We start from the raw sequence: 18,211 nt of genomic DNA on the forward strand, positions 1-18,211 counted from the left end.
CTCCAGCATCCCTGGTCTCTGCAGGGAAATGAGCAAAAGAGAGATCCAGGAAGCAGAATTTTTTTTTTTTTTTTTAAAGTAAGCCTGGCTGGAGGCTGGCTTCCCTGGCTGGAGGGAATTACCATGTCCCATTCAAAGTCATCAGAACATAAGAGAACCTCCATTCAAACTCTCTGGCCATTCTCATCTGGGACTCTGGGTCTGTGTGTTTGACCTTGAGTGCGCCAGCTCTTATGATAATTCAACAACTGGGAGCGAGACAGCTGGCTTCACTCTCACATCTTTCCCTTCAATCTTTTATATTTACATTTCAGTGATGACGGCTCACAGGGTCCCCGAGCCAAGTTCTCCTTTCTGCTTCATATACACCACAGGGAGTCTCAAATCCAAGGTGCACCAAAAGGCAATGAGTCAAAGACCCTCTTCAGAGACACTGGGATCTAGAGTGAAACCAGGTCCCTTCTAGCTTAGCAGGGACAGCTCACCTATTGTGGTAAGAACCATGAAAAGACAAGATGACTAAAATGTGACACCCTTGTCCCAGCGCAGAACACTCTCTAAGGCTTTCAAACAGTAAGAGAATGTGTCAAAAACTCAAATTACTTCAATATCAATTGCAGAGAGTTAAATCACAGGAGAGAGGAACAAACAAAAGCATTGCATTGGAAAAGGCCACATCTATTTGGGGGAAGTTCTAGGAAAGGTTTTTAAGGTTGGTTGATACAGATTTTCAAATCATGGAGATGGGGAAAGTCCGGGGCACGAGAAGCCTAAAATATCAATGTCCAGAAGAAGAGGGTCCCTCTTGGCCAAGTATGGTTTAAAAAATGCGTAGAAGAGAGATGACAGACAGCGAAGTATTTCGGGAATATTTCTTAGATGAGCTGGGCTGGAAGTACAGACACATGGATCTCAAAACTGAGCGTGCACAAGAGTTTCCCTCAAGAGGCTTGTAAATGAAGCACATTTCCTGGCTCTTTATGCAGAAATTCTGGGGAGTGGTCCAGAACTTTAGTTTTTTAATGAGGACTTGAGGGTGATTCCAAAGCAGGTGACCTCTGACCCATTTTGGGAAAACCAAGCTTCGAGAGTCTCATGACTGGCCTCTGCCCATCAGACCCTGTGAGCTCTCAAACTAGCAGCAGGCGGGTAACATTCCAGACACTGCAATGCTGACTAACAATAATCCTTCAGGGATTCAAGTGAAGCAAAATTCTCCTTTGTAGATTCTGTTTGCAGGGACCTGGGGTTGGCCCTGTGCAGTTACTTATTGCTCAAAGCACCCACGCTTTGATTTTTGGTCAGCCCTGTCAGCTTCTCTGAATCCTCAGTTAGCCACTGGGGTAAAAAAAAAGATTGCTTTCATTCTATTTGTGGGGAAATTTAAACCAAAGAAACCAAAAAACCAACCCCCCCCCCAAAAAAACCCCGAAGTGAATGCAGAATAGTAGCTAGTCAAGCTGAATGTAAACCAGATCCGACTTTAGATAGCACTTTTTTCTTGAAAATCGTTTGCTGCTTCATACCCGGCCTGCTAAGTGAAAGATTGAATGTCTTACCTAGGACCCTTCATCTTATTTTCAGGTTTATTTTTAACATTGATTTTAAAGCATAAACACACACACACACACACACACACACACACACACACACACACACACGTCTGTCCCAATCCTTTTCTTCTAATGGGAAATGTAAGGTTATAGACATTTTTCTCTTTTGAGGGTACACAGCAGTCCAGAAGGACCCTAACCCAGATTATGTGCTGTATCTTGGTAATTATCATTCCTTTATCCTTTAAGAGATAAACGATACATATGAAAGAAAATGAGGAACAGACTTTTTCTTTATTTTCTTTCCATCCTTTTATCTCTAAAGTAGGAAGTTTACTGAACCATTGCCAACAATTCACTCAGCCTAATGAAGTGTACAAGTAATAGGATTAAATAATCTTAAACCATTATTACAGTGGCCTGATGCTGACATTCATCCAAACTCTGGCAAACACCAAGTGGTGAGTTCATGCTTGATTTAAAAATAAACAAACTAGGGCAGTGGGAAGGTTCTAGCATAAAGTTTCAGAGGCATTTAACCTGGAAATCTGAGACTCTCCATCTTGGTTGGAGCTGAAGCAAACCCTGTCCTATTTCTACACTCTCCAACCAAAATTTACGGAATCCAACATTTTCTAGGGATGGTTCTCTGGAGACTGTAGCCACATATGATTAAACCTCTTCATGTCAGTCCCAAAGAAAGCAGTTCTTTGAAGGCATCATCAAGGTTCCTGGTTTCTATTCCTGCCTCTGCCATTAATAAACCATATAACCTCAGGCCAATCAGTCAGCTTTCCCAGGCTTTAGGTTTTCTCAGCTGTAAAATGACGTTATTGAATTTCTACAGTTCCTTCTGGCCTTTAAAAAGCATTCTAATTGCATAACAACAGAAATAAATACACTTTGGGGTAGGAACTAGTGATAAAGGTGATGTTCAGCTAGCCTCTGCCTCATTCTGGCCAGTCTGGCTGCTAGCCTATGCCTCACTACTCTTATCCATGGCCGCCTTGGAGGCTGCAGGAATGTGGTGAACAGTAACCTTCATCAGCAAAGGGCCGGGGGCTATCTGGGAAAAAGGGCTAAATAAAAACTGTAACAAAGGACAACACAGTAACTATTCCCGCCCCCCCCCCCAGTCTTGCTGTTGTATAATTACAGGGTGATAATATGAATGTCTGTTAAAATGAGAGGTGCTTTCCAAAGCATATTCAGTCCCCAAATCATTTTGCTCATGGGTTAATTATCCCTGTAAAATTTTATAGCATTCTTCACTTAGATCATTTATGCTTTTAAAGGCTTGCCTAGGTATTTTATAGTTTTTGTTGCTTCTGCACAAGGCCTTTTTTTTCCTGCTATATTTTCTAAACCTAGATTCATAATTTTTATTTTGTCAGGTAACTAAATTTTATTATCTTAAAACTTTAGATTTTCTCTGATTTTCTAGAATAATCATATCATCTATAAATACTGACACATCCTAGTCTTATGATTTTGAGTAAGTCTCAGAAATAAGTATGATAAATGCTGTTCATTTAAAATTAAGAAATACTGTATATAAATGCACTATATTCTTAGAGATGAGTAGTGAAAATAGAAAGAAATGCATGGTTATAATAAACAAAGTTAGCATAGTGACCCCCCTCTGTACAAGAGTTTGGGGAATGTGACTAGGGACAAGAACCTAAGGATTTCCAAGGAATTTCTAATGTTTTATTTGTTAATCTGAACAAAGATGACATGAAATTTTATCATATTATGCTTTATATCTTTATCTGTTAGAAATATTACATAATAAATTGATGTCTGTAAAACAAAGAAAAAGATATATATACGACCATATATATGATTATATATGACCATTCATATATATATATATACACACACACACACATATATATATATGACATTGTTTCCCAATTACTTGTTATTAAGAGTAAAATGTTAAAAACAATGTAATAGCAGTCATACTATGCACGCCTAGCAAGATCCAGGAAGACAGCTGGCCATTACTTTATTATATACTATTAAACACATATCTTCCTTTTTCTCCTATTTTATTTAGAGCTTGTTTTGTGTTCTTGCAACTGTTTTTGTTTTAAACAAGGATGCATGATAAATTTCATTAAATACCTTTTTGGCATTTATGGAGATGACTAGTTTATTGATGTCTGATATCAATATAATGAATTACGTTAAAAGGTTCCTAATAGTGTCCTAACATTGCCATCATGGAATTACCTGGGATGTTTCATTATGTGGCACTCACTTTGCTAATACTTCATTTAGGATTTCTGCATGAGTGAAAGATTAGCATACTTTCCTTTTGGGGGCAACCTCATTTAGGCATTAGTAATCAGGATGGGGCTAGCTTTCTAAAATGACTTGAGAAGCTTATCTTCTCTTACTGAGCTCTGAAAATTGAACTATTACAGGATTCCTTTGTTTTTTAAAGATCTGAGAAATCCTCTCCGTGAAATTTCCTGGTAATTTCTCAGGTAGTAGGTCTGCCTTCCACCTATGTTTATGGAGTTATTCAAGTTTTCTTCCTTTGTATTCTAGGTGTGCACAGATCACAGCTCTTCTATAAGATTTTAAGTGCAATAATTTTTAAATGTCTTCTGTACATATGCTAAGAGCTTCTTTTTCTCTCTTATTTTCACTGGATGCCTATTTTATTTTTCTCTTCAAAGAATCATCTCGTGGATCTAAAAATTCTTGTATTTCTCAATGTATCAATAACTGCTTTTATTTTAATGATTTGTTTCTTCCTTTAGATTCACTTTGTTGCCCTTTTCTAAATGTTTAGATGAATACATATGTGCCCTTTGCTGTTGCAATTAATGATCCTCACTGGACTTGGAATTCAACTCTGGCTGGGTATCACTCTGGTTGTCATGTGCAGCATTATCAACATCATTACTTCCTAAGGAATCTTTAACCCACAAGTGCGTTTATTTGCTTATTCTGATACATTTCTTGTCTTGCTGAAGTCTGCCAGCCAAAGGAGCAACTGTCTCTGTGTGCCTCTTAGACTATGAGAGCATGCTTCTTTTTTTTTAATCTTCCATGGAGATTTAGAAATTAGCTATAACTCTTTGCTTATATGGACCAAATCAATCATATTAATCATATTATTCAACTTCCATAATTGGTTTGTCAAAGACTGCGTGGTAAGTGTTAAAGTTTTATAAAGAGTATGGTTTTACCATTTTCATCTCATATTCCATCAATATTTTTGTCTTATATATTTCAATGTAGTGGTATTTAATGAAGAAACGTTCAGAGCTGTTTCTCTGAAACTTGACATTTATCAATAAAGTGTTGTACTTTGGCCTATGTAATAGTTTTTTTTCTGAATTGTACTTTGCCTGTTATTAATCCTGTAGTTAGCAGGGTGATTAATATTATTTTCTTTAGCCTGAATTTGCTCTTGCACTCTTCCTCTCTTGAACTATCAGTTGTATTGGTTCATTGCTTATCATCCTTTTATTAACCCTGCATTTCCCATACACTTTAGTTTGACTAATTTGTCTGTTGGAATAGTTTCTTTTTTTTTTTTTTTTAATGTTTCCTTATTTTTGAGAGAGAGAGACAGAGGGGGAGCAGGGAAGGAACAGAGAGAGGGGGAGACACAGAATCTGAAGCAAGGCTCCAGGCTCTGAGCTGTCAGCATAGAGCCCAAAGCAGGGCTCAAACTCACAAACTACGAGTTCATGACCTGAGCTGAAGTTGGAGGCTTAACCAACTGAGCCACCCAGGCACCCCTGGAATATTTTCTTTGAATGTTTTTCTCAGAAAAAGTATGTACGTGATATATATTCTTTTTGAATGCCCATGGAATATTTAAAAGAAACTATTTTTGAGAAGGCAAAGTTTGATGTACTGTCATAATAACAAAAGCGAGTTACTAATTGGTACAGGATATTATGATTCCATTATATATGTATGTGTGAACACAGAAATCACACTTACATAGATGTAGTATTACATGTGTAACTACATACCTGTATTCAGGTATATTGAAATAGAAACGGGGTATTAAACTTATATTATTTAAATGGGAGAGCTATGCATATTTTAATATGTTTTCTAATTTTTCGTTAGTGAGGCTATAATACATAAAAGCATAATTTTTTTAGAATGACTACTATAAGAAAGAATATTTTGAGTTCAATATTTCTCCAATATGTCCAAAAGTAAGGCAAACGTCACTTTATAAAATTCAGAATGTAGGTTAACTGTATTTTAAAAAAATTTGACATTATGAAAAAAAGGTAAGAGGGAAAAGATTAATTACAAAAAAAGAAACCTAGTAGTAACAAACGAGATTTCCAATGACTGGCTGGTCTACGAAAAGAGCTGGTCTTGAGAATCAAAGTCCAGGTCAAGTCTTGGATCTGACACTCAGGCTTTATGGAACAGGGCAAGCGGACTTTTCCTCAAAAGTCAGCTTCTTCCTACCAGAAAGGAAGGCAATAATAGTCATACCTATTTTCTAGGATCATTAGATGGTGACAGAAGATAAAAGTACTCTATAAACATTAAAGCACCAAACAAATGTTAGTATTATTGTTATTGTTAGTTTTAATCAGAAAAAAAAGGGGTTTCCTTTAAAATCAGAGGTATTTCAGGGAAAGCCACATGTAAATGCTCAAGAAAAGACAGAGGCGTATGTTTGTTTTTTTTTTTTTCCAGTAGAAGTTCAGCATCCCTTCTGTAATGCGAGAAGGCATGATTTATGTGGTCATCAATTTAAATGTTGGAAATGGAAGGCTCTAGTCACAGAGGGCTGTCACTACCTTCCTATCTTTAGGAAGTTGAATATTAGTTTCTGGGTGGTAATATGGACCTAGCAATTAAGTCCAAGTTAGAAGATCTGTCCCTAGCCTTAGTCCGTCCTTTGCTCAGAAAATATCAAAGCCACTGTAAAGTGAGCCCAAACACCTCCCCCTCCCCTGTCTGTTTCACACGGTTCTAACAGGAAGGATGAGTAGTAGACAGCATGGTGAGATCACTCAAGAGCTTGACAGATATCCCTCTTCCTTGAAGCATTTTTTTCCTTTCCGAGAGTGCTTGAGGAAAATGAAGAGACATCAAGAAGAAAGTGTGTGTGCACATGCACTTGATGTGAGGGAGAGAGACAGACCCTCCTTGGAGGTGAGAGAGCAGGGGCAGGCAACTGAGGAGAGAGAAGGGAAGTTCATGTGGATTTTTCTGCCTTTGTCCCAAAGCTCAGCTCCTTTCCAACATCCACATAAAGCACTGGCCTTAACTGCTCTTAAAGCACTATTAGGAGGAACTGGGTGTATAAAAGGACAACTATCCTGCAGAGGCACAAAACCTACCACCTAATGTAGGTTGAAAAGTTTGAAGGTTTTAACTGGAGCCATTTAGAGCCAAAGGCCGCTACAATGTTGGCCACTAACATGTCAAATTCAGGGACATTAGAGTGTTTAGTCTCCTGTGGAGTTGGCCTCCTATTTCCTGAGGCATTTTAATCATTTGGATCTTAACTAATAAAAATGTCTGTACCAACTTCCACTCTTGGAGAGTTAGAAGTTGGATGTGATCCACTCTGAGTAAAAGCCCTAGTTTAGGGGAAGATCCTTGGCTGCCATTTCGTAAACAGACTGAGTATCTGAGAATTCCAGATGTGCAGTGTCCCCGGCCCAGACTCCTTGGTCATGCTAAGAACACAGCAGTTTTTCTATTAATCTATACTTGTGGGCAAACCTGTCTCACTCAGGACAGAAGAACTCTTAAGTGGAAGGCATGGATGCTGTCCCTCATACTCATACCAACATAAAAATCTTCTTAAGCAAAGCACGAACCTCTTCTTCTCATATATGTCCTCATATTCCTTCTATGACATCTATTTATTTCAGTATTTCCATAGCAACTGCAGCTATGAAATTACCCCAAACATAGAGAATTTCTAAATTGTATCAGATTATGCTAAGGGAAAGAGCGATGATAATAATGTTATTAATGGATTAAGCCCTTATATTAGTATAAAACTTCATGATGTATAAAATATCACAAGTGTTCATTCCTACTCTTTGAAGGCAGGGAAGAAGTTAATATCTCTGTTTCATAAATGATGATACCGGCACTCAGAAACTAAATGACTTATCCAAGGTCACACCCAGACAGCAAGGACTAGAGGCAATACATCCTATTTACATGACCTTACTTCTCAAGGAAGCTTAGTGATCTTAATTTTAATCTGTTCATTTACACAAATCCATAAGAATAATCAAAACTAAGCTTTTTAAAAAATGTATATATGTTTTAAAGTTTATTTATTTAAAAAAAATTTTTTATATATATTATTGATACAGAGAGAAACAGAGCCTGGGTGGAGGAGGGGCAGAGAGAGAGGGAGACACAGAATCTGAAACAGGCTACAGGCTCTGAGCTGTCAGCACAGAGCCTGACGCAGGGCTTGAACCCACAAACTGTGAGATCATGACCTGGGCCGAAGTCGGGTGCTTAACCGACTGAGCCATCCAGGTGCCCCTGTTTATTTATTTTAGAGAGAGAGACGGAGTGTGAGCAGGGGAGGGGCAGAGAGAGAGAGGGAGACATAAAATCTGAAGCAGGCTCCAGGCTCTGGGCTGTTAGCACAGAGCCCAATGTAGGGCTTGAACTCACAAACTGCGAGGTCATGACCTGAGCCAGAGTTGGATGCTTAACCAACTGAACCACCCAGGTGCTCCCAAACTATGCTGTTAAGAGATAACCAAAGAAGAAAAGCATCTCACTGATTTACTAATAACTATACAAACAAATTACATAATGCACTTATTTAATTGGTTCAAAATAAGTATAAATAAACCTCTTCAATAGTGGGTAGGTTAAAGTTTAATGTATGGTTTCATATTGCTGATGGTTCTGTGAATTTGAACAGTCTTTCTAAAGAACTCTAGCAAAAGTCCTCCAAAGTGCTGTCAAGTAAACTTGGTCATATAAATCAAAGAATTTATGCTAAGGAAAAAATTCAAAGTAAAATAACTATTTACTATTATAACTCAGCTATTTATAGGCATGTTATTTACAATACTGAAAGAATGAAAAATACCCAAAAACCTCCTAGGGGCAAATAGCTTTAAAATGCAAACATAATGTAAAATTAAACAGATAAAAGCTAAAAAAAAAATAGAGACTATTAACAATGGAAAGCCATATATGTATTTAAAATAAGTCAATCAATAGAAAACACAAACACATGTATAAAAATCATTAAAGAGAATTACAATGCCTTACAGAACTGAACTGATTTAATTACAGGTATATATATATATATATATATACAAGGATTAAAGATTCAAGAGACAATAAGAAAATATGAATAATTACTGAAGCAAAGATGAAGACCTAACTGGTATATCTTCCCTCCAAATTATGTAAATGGTTAATTTAAGTATGATCGAAGTTGGTTAATAATCTACTTAGGCAAGAATATATTAAATTTATATCAGATGGGGATCTCCTTGGTGGACTCAGAGCATTGAACATGGGTGGTGTTTACACAGAAATAATGAACTAAATCACGATCCTGAATAGTCTGATTCCAACAATGAAAGAAAAACAAAAAACAAGAAAACCCCACCACACTGACTGAGGCCCAGAGCCTGGGTTTTTTGCACTTTCTTTCTACAGGATGTCACTCAGACATCAGTTTCCACCAACAGGACAAGAAGAAGTTTGACTGGATGCCATTGAAGGTGCTCCTGTTCCAAGGACTTTGGTTCGAAGAGACATGCACACATCCCTAGGATTCTCCTTACTATACACTCTGTCTTCAACACCAACGCATTTCACCTTATACTCCCAAAAGAAAACTCTTTACTTTGCCAGTGTGGTAGCTTATTGGATTTAAGAAAAGTCCCAGAGAAATTAAAATGCTAGGGGTGCCTGCCTGGCTCAGTCGGTTAAGTGTCCGACTCCAGCTCAGGTCATGATCTCACGGTTCGTGGGTTTGAGCCCCGCATCAGGCTCTGTGCTGACAGCTCAGAGCCTGGAGCCTGTTTTCAGATTCTGTGTCTCCCTCTCTCTCTGTCCTTCCCCTGCTCATGCTGTCTCTTTCTCTCTCTCTCAAAAATAAATAAAACAAACAAACAAAAAAAGAAATTAAAATGCTAGAACACCCATCCAAGAGCTTGAGGGCTGCACTGAACTCTGAAATCAATATGGAGCAAGGGTCTCTGAATAAAGCGTAACTGAACTCTGATAAGAATTAAATTGCATTTTTGAGGCACCATGAATGGGCCTCATAAAGCAAAATCTTGATTAACATTTCTTATGAGGGAGGGAAAGTCAAAAGGGATGGTCAGAATTTCTATTGTTTGAGTTCACTGAGCTCTTCCAAGGATGTGATCAAATGCCTCCCAGATACTCTACCTTGTCATAAGCTCAATCTAGTTACAGGCACCTAAAGTAAATAAGAAACTCCTCTCTGAAGAATCACTGAGATCCTATGCCTGGCATGGAGATCGAAACCTGAGCCCACATGCTGTAGAAACCCATAACTGAGTCAGATTATACTTTTTTCCAGTCTTATGACTCAATCAGAAGGGCAAGAAAAGCATTTAAAAATGGGACAGGGGTGTGTCTGAGGGGTTAAAACAATTTCCTGCAGCCCAATATTCAGAAGTACCACCTATGTCACAAATCTTACCAAAATTAATATCAGAATAACATTCATTCCATTATCATTCCCTGAGCAGGCCAAGCGATTGCCCCATTTCGCCCTCATAGGCCTTTGGGGAAAATCCTGAAATCATCCCCATTATATCTTAGAGGAAACTGAAACTTAGAAAGATCCAGTAACTTTCTCAAAGAGATGAAACATTGAGTGATGATATCAGAGTCAAGTCATGTTCTTCATACCATGTTATCCTGTCTCCCAATACTGCTCACCATTCCTAGCTCTAGGAGATACAGGAAAAAATGAAGGAAGCTACCACCGCAGCACCAGAATGGTAGCGAGATGCTACAATGCAGCCCCAAAAAAGGATGGAAAATAGACACAAGAGCTACAAAACACGGAGTAGTCACTTTGTATAAGGACACACAGCCATAGGTGCTGCCTGAGACTGACATCATCGTCACAGAGTTCACTGCAGTAAAGAATTTCATGGTGGGCGGCAGGGGGCAGGGGGGTTCCTAAGTCATTGTGAAAAACAGCCCATGCAGTCTGTCCACCAAAGATAGGGATTCTGTAATTTTCTCTTTTCAATAAAGATTTCAAAGGGTGGTATTTGAAATACTCTTACTTTGGGGTGCCTGGGTGGCTCAGTCGGTTGAGCATCCGACTTTGGCTCAGGTCATGATCTCACGATCATGGGTTCAAGCCCCGTGTCGGGCTTTGTGCTAACAGCTCAGAGCCTGGAGCCTGTTTCTGATTCTGTGTCTCCCTCTCTCTGTCCTTCCCCCTCTCATGCTTTGTCTTTCTCTGTATCAAAAATACATAAAACATTAAAAATTTAAAAAAAAGAAATACTCTCCCTTAAAGAAGTAAGCTTTGGTTCACTGGTCTTACCCTCATATGTAACTGCTCTCTGAGATCAAGAGGACCCTATGGTATTTGTGTTTATGTTCTAGACAAGCTAAAAGTGTGGTGTCAGCAAAGACTACGGGACTAGGGGTGGGAAAAACTGAATATAGCCCTGGCTCTGACACCAAGGATTGAACAGAAGAAGTCATTTTCCTCCTCTCTGTGTGTCTGCATTCTCACTTCTAAAAAGAGGAGTTAGACAAATGACTTTTTTTTTAAATTTCCAAGCTCCAGGATTGTGTGGCACTATTATGAGGCTCTATATGTTTCAGTTGTCTTTGGGGAGGAAAATGGAATACAATTGAACCTAAGAGATGGAAACCTATACTGAATCCCTCAAGATCTTAATCTTAACAAACTTTCAGATCTGTAAGACAGAGACTCCAGGGCTGCAGTGAGTGAGAGCCATCAGGTCACAGGAAGATAGATACCAATGAGGCCAGGGACTTTGCAATGAACTTGAACCTTGGGGACCTGCAAGGCTGTGTAGAACTCCCAAGACCTTGCACCCAAAGCACCTTTTATGTATAAACGACCGGACACTGAGGCTTCTTTTGTGGGTTTGTAAAAATGTACTATTTTTTTCCACTAAAAGTGCTAAGCAGATTGAAATTACCCAGATAGATAGCAAAGAAATGTATTCTAAGTTTTAAGAAAGTTTATATTCATTCATCAAATTGATCTCACTTCTGGTGTGTGTGTAGCTTAGTGTACTTAAATAGCCTGGTAAAAAATGAAGAGTGTATTTTTTAGCCACCTACTTATGTTATTAAAATATAGTTGTTGTGTTCTTTAAGAAAACCCCAATTATTACCTCAGTCAGCATTACTACTCATTTTCCTTTAAGCAAAAGTCATTTCCCTCTATAATAAAAGGTTTATTTATTTGCATCATTGAAAACCTGCCGGGTATGGTGGTAAGAAAAGTTATGAGTGGATAAGAGGTGATTAAAGGGCCCAGGAGTTTGTAAGTGCACTGACAAGTCCAGAGACCTTGCATTGTTTCTTTACCACTACGGGCAGATTCAGATGTAGTGTGAGATCCAGTAACAGAGGCATGATATGGGAAACCTTCTGATGTTCAGGGGGTGGGTGATATACGACCTTGTACTACACGCCTGAAAGCCACAAAGTGGTGAAGTTCACAGCAGACCCTCCTGACCTCATATGAACAGGGGACAGTTGGCAAAAGTTAAGATCTTCCAATTTACACACACTCACACATTTTGAAATCTGGGGGGAAATAAAGATCCGATGGCTACATTCTATCTGGAATGACTGGCACTCTGCCAAAGAAGACATCTTTGCAAAGCACAGGAGGAGTGGCAGAGCAGGTCTGAACTTACAATGTAGCAGGGCTCACAGTAGGCTTTCTTCTCCACGGCATAGAAGGGCTGTCCTCGGAGCTTGTTGTTGCAGATGATGCAGGTAAAACATTCCACATGGAAGACCTGATCCATGGCAGTGCATCCTGTCCCTTCACCGACTACATTTTCCCCACAGCGAGCACAGCGGCCTGCAAGAAAAAAGGATAGACTGCTAAGACCACACCAAGGAACACCCTCAGTCCTTCTTAAGTAGCCAACGTAGAGGAGACAGCAGGTTCACAAATGGCAGCGGCAGCAATAGGACTGACACCACCACCCCTGCCGTCCCCAGGCACGAGATCACCAATATAGCCAGGACTAACCCCTCTGAGGCCGCCACGATGGAGATTTTACAGGAGGCAGTGAAAAGTGGACCCTCGTAGCTCAAGGACCTACAGAAAGTGACAGAGTAGAACTCAGGTCTCCAAATGTTGAGGCCAGTGCTGTGCCTCCAATCTCATGCACAAGAGTAGGTGGAAGCACAGAAGTGGTGGAAGGCACAGCCTAGTAAAGTCTTTCTGCTTAGAGAGTCTACATGTCCAGTTAGACTGTGAGGGAATTGGGTCCAAACTCAAACTTCAGCTCCTTCCACAAAAGCCCAGGTTGTAAAAGCTCTCTGCATCCAGTCCTCAGTGACAGATCAAAAGGGAGTCCCTTTTATTTCCCGACAGCTCTGACTGCTGGAAAGTTCTTTCTCATACTGAGCCAGACTGCTTCCTCATGCTCACTGCTACCCGGTAGTTCCAGTTCTGTCTTCTAGGGCCTCATTAAGTAAGTCTCCTCTTACGCTTGACACCCTTTAAGTTATTACAATTGAGTTAGTATTGCTTCCAAGTGTGATCAGAGTTTGAATGTCCCTAACACCTACAACGGTTCCACATACTTGTACTGGTCGGGGTCCCAATGGTCCAGGCTGTCACTGTCCAGCCCAGGGCTCTGTAAACTTTCAGCATTCTTAAACTGATTTATGGGGCATCTGGACCACATATGGGCATCAGATTTCAGTTTTAAAATATTCATTGTTTTAAATAGCAACAATAAAACATAACAGAAGACAAATATTTATGTCGGTGTGAGGCATTGTGCTGGTTGCAATCTGTATCTCTATCTGGTTCCGTCATGGGAATCTTGAGCCAGAGGTCAAATCCACATCCAGTTTTCTTTCTTAGTCTCTATTTCTATAAGTCTTAACAAATAATTACAGGTCGTTGGGAAGGTCAGCAAGAATCTGCAGGCTTTGACACATAAGCTGTAAGCAAACCCCATGTTTCCCATGTGCCAGGCGTTTTCATGGTGCTTTATATACATGTTAACTCATTTCATATTTATAACCACCTATGCCGTAGGGCTGTTATTATCCTTATCGTACAGATGAGGAAACTGAGTCACAAAGCTGGCTAGTAAAATTCAAGTCCAAAGACTCTAGCTCTGGCATCCATGGTTTTAACCACGAGGCTGTTCTGCCTCTGTTTAGTTTTGTGCATCAGGATTGAACACAGAGCTGACAGGATGGAGAGATTTCTCACTGAAGACTGCTTTCAGCACTCCATCCATTGGATTGACAACCATTTCACACCTAAAAACAGGAGGGCTAAATGTTTCAACTTGGGAGGAAAGAGGCAAATATATTTCTAATCCTCTCTGGTCGCATTGGCATGAGAAAATATTTCTATATGTTCTGTTGCAGGACTCACATGTATTTTTTTTTTCACATGTATTTTTAAAATTTAACCCAAATGACAGATCATTTTCCCCCAAATGAACAAGAAATATCAAGTACTAGAAAAAGAGTTAAACTCCTGGAAACTGAGCTGTCACCCTGTAGCTCACACTACAAAGTCTTGATATCATATTCTTGACATTGCGTGAAAACTTTTTAGAAATTTTTTTATGTCTTTATTTTATTTTGAGAGAGAGAGAGACAGAGAGTGAGTGGGGGAGGCGCAGAGAGAGAGAGGGAGACACAGAATCTGAAGCAGGCTCCAGGCTATGAGCTGTCAGCACAGAGCCCGACGTGGGGTTCAAACCCATAGACCATGAGACCATGACCTGAGCTGAAGTCAGACACTTAACCAACTTAACCACCCAGGTGCCCCTAAAAACTTTTGTAATAAACCTTGTGGCTTGTTTTATAAACTCCCACTCAAGAGTCAATTTGTACATGTTTTTATTATGAGATATATAATCTTAGAAAGGTGCCTTTAAAATTTGGAACTTAATTGCCTTTAGTAACAAAATTAGGTTATTGCACATGGCTCTTGTTTTGTGATTATTCAGAAAAAAAAACTGGCTTAATTGGTTTACTAAAAAGTTCACTGTGATATGTTTGAACTTGATGCTAAAATTAAAACTTCATGCCACTAGCTGACATTTCATTACAGAAAACACATTGGGATTATAGGAAAATGGATCACCAATTCATAAAGTATAATGTTTAAAGAGTCATTAGCATAGTTTAGTATTCAAACTTTTCTGTTTCAACTGCTTGTGCAAACCCATCATATGTTTCACAACATACAGATTCGCTTCCAATATTTACATTGGAATCCTTGTTCACAAAAATTTACATTTTTAATATTAATCTGAAGTGGTATTTATGGTATTATCTTTATTACTATTTCTCCTGCCTTCATTGAGTCATGTTGGAATCACTGATCTATTCTGGTGAACTAAAGAAACAATGCAATACAATAGTGATCATTAAGAATAGAGGTTTAGCATCAACAAGAAAGAAAAAACATACTAATGACATGAAAATACTCTGAGTTGAAAGGTACTGTTGGTGAAAACTGGTCAAACAACACCAATCAACAGAGGTTTTGTGATATATGTGCAATCTTTAAGAATAGGATGATTATTAACAGCCTATTGGATGTGTGTGAAACTGTAAATTTACATTTCAAATATGTTAAATTCAGGTCAACAGAATTATTTTTATTTATTACTCTTTTCCTTCCTAGACCTTAAACTGGGTTCCTTGATGGGGCGCCTGGGTGGCTGTCGGTTGAGCATCTGACTTCGGCTCAGGTCATGATCTCACCAGTTTGTGGATTTGAGCCCTGCATTTGGGCTCTGTGCTGACAGCTCAGAGACTGGAGCCTGCTTCTGATTCTGTGTGTCCTTCTCTTTCTGCCCCTCCCATGCTCATGATCTGTCTCTCTGTCTCTCAAAAGTAAACAAATGTTAAAAAAAAAAAAATTAAACTGGGTTCCTTGATAGTCCACCAGGGACTACACAGTGCCGTGTGGACCGCAGTTGGGGAAACGAGAAGAATCCTGCCTAATGTCATGGTGGTCTAGGAAGCAGCTGGAGTTAGTGATTGTGATCCAGACTATGGCAGACCCATAGTACAATCTCTGGAACCCAAGAGCTCGGGTCTACATAGTTTATGGAGAGTTTGTTAGTTCTCCCTGAGGATCAGGGAGAGAATCTAAGTCACTGATTAGAGAGAAAGATCAGGGAAGACCCCTAATCAGGATGAAAAGAAAAGCTTTGCAATTTTCATTCTGTTCAACAAACATTTCTGAGGTATCTACTCTTTCAAAGTACTATATTCTGCTTTTCCGTGATAAGCAGAAATGGAGTAGACGTGGTCTGCCTTTTATAGGCATTATAAGACCATGCACACTCTACAATCACATGGAAAAAGGTGCCAAGTGCCATAGGAGAAAGTGCTATGGAGACACGGACCGAAAATCGTATGTGACAGGGGCCTTAGCAAGGGTTTTGTGGAAAAAGAGGCACTTGAGCCCAACTCGAGGATGGAGTTGTGATAGGTGGAGAGGGGAGAGCGAACAACATTCTAGATTTTTCCACAGAGGATGAGTGGGCTAGGCTTGACTGGATCCCACACGTCCGCAGTGACTTGGTGCTGGCACAAGGCTTTGTCTTCTCAGCTATGAAGGCAGATGGGCTGTATTCATAAGGAACAATCTTCTCCTTTATAGTTTGGAGAATATTCTTCCGGAGTGGGTCAGGCTAATAGCTGCACCCAGACATGACCAGCTCTGCTGCCTCCCGTAGTTTTCCTATTCTTGGGAGAAATCGGGGACACGGGCTCAAGGGGAGGGCAGTCAGTCTGGCACCTTTAAAATCACAAGCCCAGAAAAAGAGCGAAGAACAAAAAATAAAAATAGCCCTACACATCAGCAGGACAGAAAAGGTGCCCGAATGTTCCCTTTTCACATTAACAAAATTTACAAACTATGCCTTTTAAGAAAGCACTCACAATGGAGAGAAAGTCACTCAAGCATAGTTCATCCTTGCCCCTAGGGGGGCTTACACCACACACCATTAAAAGCATACCACAATCTGAATGCCCATCTTCTGGACAAGCATCTCAGCACTTTTAAATGAGAAGAAACCAGGGGGAATGGTACCAGACTTGAAGGCATTAGAGCATGAAGGAAACAGAGTTTATTAGGGGCCGGTAGGAAGCTCAACTTCAGACCCAGAGCTGGTAGGAGGAGCCTGTTGGCAAAGCTTAGCACAGTAATTTAAAAAAATCCAATGACAGAGGGTCAGACCGTCTGAGGAGAATTCTGACAGTGAATCAAGATGCCTGAGTCAAAACATACATAAATAAAAAGTTTGGTTATGTATTATTGTTTGCTAAGCATATAGCTTCATATTTATTTACTGTGGAAACAGTTATGGGTCCTTCCCCCAGTTCCCTGTCCCAACTATAGCAACCTTCTGGAGTGTTCTATCTGCTTCATGTCTACTACCTAAATCACGCTCCATTATCTTTCATGGGCCATTGCAATGGCTTCTTGACTGCTCCAGTATCTCAGATTCACTTCCTCTTATAAATGGAGGGGCTTTATGGAAGTCTTAGTATTGAGCTAAATCTGGAAGGTTATGCAGAATTTGACTATGTCATTTTCAGGAAGGGCAAGGGCGAAGAGTGATATTACAGGCCAATCAACAGGGTGAGCAGGGGAGGTAGATTAGTAGGACACAGGTTTTCATATTTGCTGGTTCCAGTTTTCTCTTTTGGTAATGTGAATGTATTTCCTTTACAATGTGAAAATAAAAAGTTTTATTTAAAAATGTTTTTCATGTGAGCCTTGCACCATTACTATAAGAGGCCAGAGGCCCCCTTTTACAAACCCTGCTTGTTTCTGAGGTAGGATAAAGAATGTTCATAGCCATTGTGAAAGTTGGTGATCCTTTCAAACTTTTGCATTATTCACCATTAAATGTAAAATAGAAAATGTATGCAGACATCAAGCTGGGTCACATTTATCTTCATGTCCTCCTTACTATCTGACTTATAATAGAAATTTTAGGCACAAGCAAAAGTAATATTCTCTAAGTATCATAATGAATTGAAACCCTATGTTCTGATCATAGGATACATCAGCTTTCAAAACATTCTGAAAGAAATCCTGTTTGAAAAGTTGAATCAATAAGGTTATATCAGGGTAATGAAGTCAAGGCAAAGTATTCCTAGAAACAAAAAGATTGTTCCATTTCACCCTACATGCGACCACTGGAGTTATCTTCTTAAAGCAGAGCCTCCAGTAAGCTGATTCAGAAATTATCTTCCGCCGAAGGTGGAAAAAGATAATAGAATAAGCTTGTATTCTTTATATGACAGGTCGAGCCGACATTCACTGAAGGTTCTAGAATGATGGCATTTTCTAATCACTAAAGCTTTCATTTTATAGAATCCTGTAGCATCAGCACATGTAGTAACAGACACTCTGTTTTTTAAACTACTTAAGTCCT

General features: G+C 39.4%; 1 protein-coding gene across 3 annotated transcripts in view; it reads right to left on the reverse strand.

The window, feature by feature from the left end:
• LPP (LIM domain containing preferred translocation partner in lipoma) overlaps positions 1–18,211 on the reverse strand; it is a 662,184-nt gene that overhangs the window by 96,265 nt on the left and 547,708 nt on the right. For all 3 annotated transcript variants that reach the window (XM_029939645.1, XM_029939646.1, XM_029939644.1), the window contains one exon: positions 12,458–12,627. In XM_029939645.1, coding sequence (XP_029795505.1) covers positions 12,458–12,627 — 170 coding nt within the window. The remainder of the gene's footprint in view (positions 1–12,457; positions 12,628–18,211) is intronic.

Source organism: Suricata suricatta, chromosome 5, assembly GCF_006229205.1.
Source record: "Suricata suricatta isolate VVHF042 chromosome 5, meerkat_22Aug2017_6uvM2_HiC, whole genome shotgun sequence".
In the NCBI taxonomy this organism is placed as follows: Eukaryota; Metazoa; Chordata; class Mammalia; order Carnivora; family Herpestidae; genus Suricata; species Suricata suricatta.